Source organism: Wasmannia auropunctata, unplaced genomic scaffold, assembly GCF_000956235.1.
Source record: "Wasmannia auropunctata unplaced genomic scaffold, wasmannia.A_1.0 LD336060.1, whole genome shotgun sequence".
Classification (NCBI taxonomy): domain Eukaryota; kingdom Metazoa; phylum Arthropoda; class Insecta; order Hymenoptera; family Formicidae; genus Wasmannia; species Wasmannia auropunctata.
In genome coordinates, this window is record NW_012026830.1 from 378,112 (window position 1) to 383,487 (window position 5,376).

General features: G+C 55.5%; 2 protein-coding genes across 2 annotated transcripts; both read left to right on the top strand.

Moving 5' to 3' along the window:
• The first annotated feature begins 496 nt into the window (after positions 1–496).
• On the top strand, positions 497–1,687 carry LOC105450602. Its single transcript, XM_011690536.1, has one exon. It carries the CDS (start codon positions 497–499, stop codon positions 1,685–1,687), a length of 1,191 nt encoding a protein of 396 aa, XP_011688838.1.
• Positions 1,688–3,129: 1,442 nt separating this feature from the next.
• LOC105450603 lies at positions 3,130–4,326 on the top strand. The gene has a single exon (XM_011690537.1). The coding sequence runs from the start codon at positions 3,130–3,132 to the stop codon at positions 4,324–4,326; it is 1,197 nt and encodes a 398-aa protein (XP_011688839.1).
• The last annotated feature ends 1,050 nt before the right edge of the window (positions 4,327–5,376 follow it).

Genomic DNA, 5,376 nt, shown 5'->3' on the forward strand with positions numbered 1-5,376 from the left:
TTTAGAGTGCAGACTGCGAGCCCTGGAGGCGCTTCATCCGACGAAGACGGAGACAAGCGCAACCTCAACCTCCCCCTCGGCGGGCTCATCCTCGCGGTCGGCTCGAGCGAATCTGGCACAAAAACAAAGACCGGGCCGCTGCCCGTTGTGTCACAAGGAGCACTTCCTACTCCTCTGAAGCGAATTCAAGAATAAACAGCCCAAGGATAGAAAGGATTTCGTAGAAAGCAATAAGCTATGCCTAAACTGCCTCGGCAGGCATCCCGTAGCAACGTGTCAGTCCAAGAAGACGTGTTACGCCTGCAATGCGAAGCACCACACTTCTCTTCATGATGCCTGTTCGACCTCAGCGGGAGCGACAACTGCCGTCGCCACTAGCGCTCCCTCGACTTCTCTCCACGTGCATCAACAAGAAGAGAGGAAAGCTGCCGTACTGCTGGCCACTGCCCGGGTGAGTGTCTCTGATAGGTTCGGCACTCGCTATTCTGTCCGCGCGATGATTGACCCCGGTTCGGAGGTTTCTCTAGTGGGCGAGGCGCTCGCGCAACGGCTGCGTCTTCCGCGTTTGCCCGCCTCAATTTCTATCTTCGGGGTTGGCGGCAAACGCACCGGAACGACGCGAGGCCGAATATCCTTTGATCTCCATTCACTCACGTCCAATTTTTTGACGCGAATCTCCGCGTTGGTCTTGCCGCAAATCTCAGCCTACGGAACGCGAGTGGAGGCCTCTCACGCTGACTGGCCTCACATCCAGAACTTGCAACTGGCGGACCCGGACTTTGCCGTCGGAGATCCGATAGAGTTACTGTTGGGCGCGGACGTGTATGCTGCGCTCGTCGAGGACGGCCTGCGAAAGGGCGGCCCTCGTGCACCCATCGCCCAACGCACGGCCTTGGGCTGGATCCTGTCGGGCGTTGTTTGTCATGCAGAGGCGGTCAAAATGACGTCGTCTCACCACTGTCAAGCGGATGAAGACATCACGGAATTAGTGCGCCGTTTTTGGAGCCAGGAGGAGCCCCCGAGCGCTCCTCCTGCCTTGACGGACGAAGAGCAATGGTGCGAGGACCTTTATGCCTTCTCGCACAGGAGAATGCCGGACGGCAGATACGTCGTTCGTCTACCGGTGATACCCACCCTGCCTAGCTTTGAGGACACGCGACGGATCGCCTCTCGTATGCTTCGGTGCATGGAGCATCGATTCGCTGCTAACGGCGAGATGCAACGCTTGTATCACGACTTCATGGTCGAGTACGAGCAGCTCGGACACATGTCGCCCGTTCCACCGCCTCACGAGGCCGAGCGCCGTCGCGTGTGTTACCTGCCACATCATAGAGTCATCAAGGCCGCAGCTTCTTCGAAAAAGATCCGCGTGGTGTTCAACGGGTCGGCACGCTTGGCATCCGGAGACTCACTTAACGCGCACCTCGCCGCCGGGCCAAATCTGCTGCCTGCGCTGACCAATGTGCTCCTCAAATGGAGACTGAAACGTTTCGTGCTAGCAGCGGACGTGGAAAAAATGTACCGCCAGATCATGGTACATCCCGAAGACAGGGACCTGCAGCGAGTCCTGTGGCGGGTGGAGACGACTGGTGAACTGCATGACTTCCAATTGAACACCGTCACGTACGGATCTAACGTGCGCTCCATTTCTGGCTATACGGACGCTCCGGCAGCTGGCCGAGGATGAGGCAGAGCGCTTCCCCCTTGCCGCCGTTGCGCTGCGCCAGGACACCTATGTCGATGACATCATGTCGAGGGCAGACACCCTCATCGAGGCGGTGGCTCTGAGAGATGAACTGATCGAGCTTTGTTCTGCCGGCGGCTTTCCCCTGCGGAAATGGGCAGCCAACTCGGACGCTGTCTTGAGAGACATCCCTGAAGGGCACCGCCAAGTAAAGGATCAGCGGGCATGGGAAGCCGATGCGGGGCACGCTGCCCTGGGACTACTCTGGCATCCTCGGAATGATCACTTTGCCTTCAGAGTGCAGCCACTGGAAGAAGGAAAGGTGACGAAACGCGCCGTGCTGTCGGAGGCAGCACGTTTATTCGATCCTATGGGGTGGCTGGCACCGGTGGTGATAAGCGCGAAGATCCTCATCCAGACGATGTGGTTGCAGCAGCTTGAGTGGGATCAGCCGGCTTTCCCTGCTGAGGAGCAGGCATGGAGGCGCACCCGTGAAGAATTGCCTCTGCTTGAACGAATTCGCGTGCCGCGGTGGGTACACAACGGCACGGCGGGCGGCCATCCGGAACTGCATGGCTTTGCAGACGCCTCTGAGAGGGCTTATGCGGCAGTCGTGTATCTTACCACGTCTGACGATCAAGGTCGGCGGCGATCCTTCTTGTTAAGGCTAAGACGAAGGTGGCGCCTACGCATCCGGTTTCACTACCGCGACTTGAGTTGTGTGCGGCAGCGCTCTTAACCAAACTGACAGCTCACGTAGCAAGGGTCATGAACCTGAAGGCTGTACCAGTTCACTTGTAGTCCGACTCCACGGTGGCCCTCGCCTGGATACAAGGCCACCCGACAAGGTGGAAGACTTATGTCGCAAATCGAGTGGCCGACATCCAGCGGACCCTTCCGGACGCGCTCTGGCGCCACATCCCAGGCAGTTCAAATCCCGCAGACTGCGCCTCGCGCGGACTGTCCCCGGGTCAGCTCTTGGAGCACCCCCTGTGATGGAGTGGCCCTGGGTGGCTGACTGAGGGCACCTTGAGCTCACTCGGCGGGGAACCGTCGCCCCCACCGGAGCCGCTCCCGGAGGAGAGATCTCGCTCACACACAGTCATCCCTGAGGAGGAATCCCCTATGCTACTCAAATTTTCGAAGCTCCATCGACTGCTCCGGGTGACCGCATGGTGCCGACGGTGGCTCGGTGCACGGCGCACTCGGCGGGCTGCGTCTGTTTCAGGTTCTCCTCTAACGCCTCAAGAACTAGAGGAGGCTCGCCACTGCTGGATCCGCTACGTGCAAGGGCACTGGTTTCGGGAAGAGTTGCGGGCCTTGGAAAAGGGATCGCCCGTACCACAACGCAGTGGGCTCCATAAGCTAAGTCCCTTCAAAGACAAGCGCGGCGTTCTACGAGTGGGCGGACGACTCAAACACGCCGTTTTCAACCCAGACGAGCGATGCCCAACGATCCTGCCACGAAAGTCACACTTCACGACGCTAACCATCGAGGCATGCCACCTGCGTTCGATGCACGGAGGAGTGCAACTGACCTTGGGCATGCTCCGTCAACAATACTGGGTGCCTGGAGGACGCTAGGAGGTTCGACGCTGTATCCACGGATGCATCCCATGCATCCGATGGCGGGCGGCGTCACCTCAGCCTCCAATGGGACAGTTGCCGAGACCCAAGGTCACAGCCTCGCGCCCCTTTACTCACACAGGCGTGAACTACGCGGGGCCGGTACTCGTACGTACGGTAAAGGGGCGAGGCCACAAAGCGCACAAGGCCTTCCTCGCAATTTTCGTGTGCCTTGCAACCAGAGCCGTGTACTCGAGCTAGTCTCCGACTACTCGACGGATGCCTTCATAGCGGCGTTTCGGCGCTTTGTCTCCCGTAGAGGTCTGTGCCGAGCGCTGTACAGCGACAGGGGGACAAATTTTGTGGGAGCCGACGCTAGGCTGCGCGAGCTGTTCCGGGCGGCCACGGAAGAAAGCTCGCGACTCGTCGATCTTATGACTAATGAGGGCGTCGAATGGAAGTTCAACCCGCCAGCGGCCCCGCACTTCGGGGGCCTTTGGGAGGCGGCCGTGAAATCCGTAAAGCACCATCTCAGAGGGGTCATAGGCGACTCAACCTTAACCTTCGAGGAATTAACCACGGTACTCACACAGATCGAGGCGTGTTTAAATTCTCGACCCTTGCAGGCTATGACGGATGATCCGGAAGACCTCTCGGCCCTAACTCCAGGACACTTCCTAATAGGCGACGCTCTGACAGCCGTGCCAGAGCCAGAGTTGGGCCGGGAGCCGATCAATCGATTAACGCGATGGCAATACCTCCAGAGGATGCGAGATGATTTCTGGGCAAGGTGGTCCAAGGAGTATCTCCATACGTTGAATGCCCGTAGCAAGTGGTGGAAGCCCGAGGCCAACCCTGAAGTTGGCGACTTGTGTCTCATCCGAGGGGAAGCAGTACCGCCATGCAAGTGGCCACTGGCACGGATTGTGAACGTACACCCTGGAGAGGACGGACAGGTGCGCGTGGTCACCGCCCGAACGGTATCAACAGAGTTGCAGCGACCAGTAGCGAAGCTTGTCCTGCTACCGACCAATCGTGCTGCGAAAACCGAAATGATCACCTCGCAGTCAATGTAGCCCACAACGATCTTCATCCCGCGCTGCCTTACTCCTTCACCATTAAGTGCCCAGCACTTACTCTCCCTGGCGTTCTTTCTTTCTCCTTCTCCTTTTCTCTCTTGTCTCATTTTTATTTTTTTATCTCCTTCCTCTGATATCCTTTCAAGCTTGCGTTAAGAAGCGGTCATAGCGATGGCGAGCGTTGCATAATAAAATACGCACCTCTCGACCTTCTAAAGAAAAAAAAAATAATTCCGGGCACTTCGTTAGCAGCGGCTAACGAGGCGGGCGGCAATGTTCAAAGCACCGAGAAGGGACGATTCGCGCGCGCCTTTGCCCGCGCTGTGCATGCACGGAGCATGATCGCCACATGCGGGGTGCGTGCGAGCAGTGACCGGTGGGGGCGGCAGAGCACCGAATGCGAGAACAACTTGGAACAAATAACTTGCAAACCTCTCCATATTTGGTATTGTATAGCAAGGTTTTCGACCTTATAAAAAGGAGGTTTTTTTTCCGCGCAACCAGATCTTGCAAGTGTCTCGGGTCGCTATCGGCTGCCGCTCTCTACCGCGTCGAGTTCGCCCAAAATTTCCATCACCTCCTTCTGGTCCCTTCTCTACATTAATTCCCGCTCAAACATACTGTGATTATATGCTGTATATATATATATATATCTGTTATGTACATCCCCGTTTTTAGCATAACCCAGGATCAACGATGAGGACGTGACGGGGTTCTGATTCCTTTTTTATATATTTTTTTTATTTCTTTTTAATACTTTTTCAATAATTTTTTTAAATTATTTTTTTATTTTTTGAAAAATACGTAAATACGGATATATGTTATAAGGTATATTAATACTTACTGAATAAAATGTATATTAATTCTTAAACTTCAATAACATTAAACTCATTTTCTGGATTTTGTTGTGGCGGCCTATTTCCAGCATCATAAATGTCACGGGTAAGCTGTGTTGATGGATATTGAATGTTTTGCACATGTCGTGCGTATCCTAAAAACCATAATACGCTGGTTATATGTGCACATGTACCAACGGTTCTAGCACCA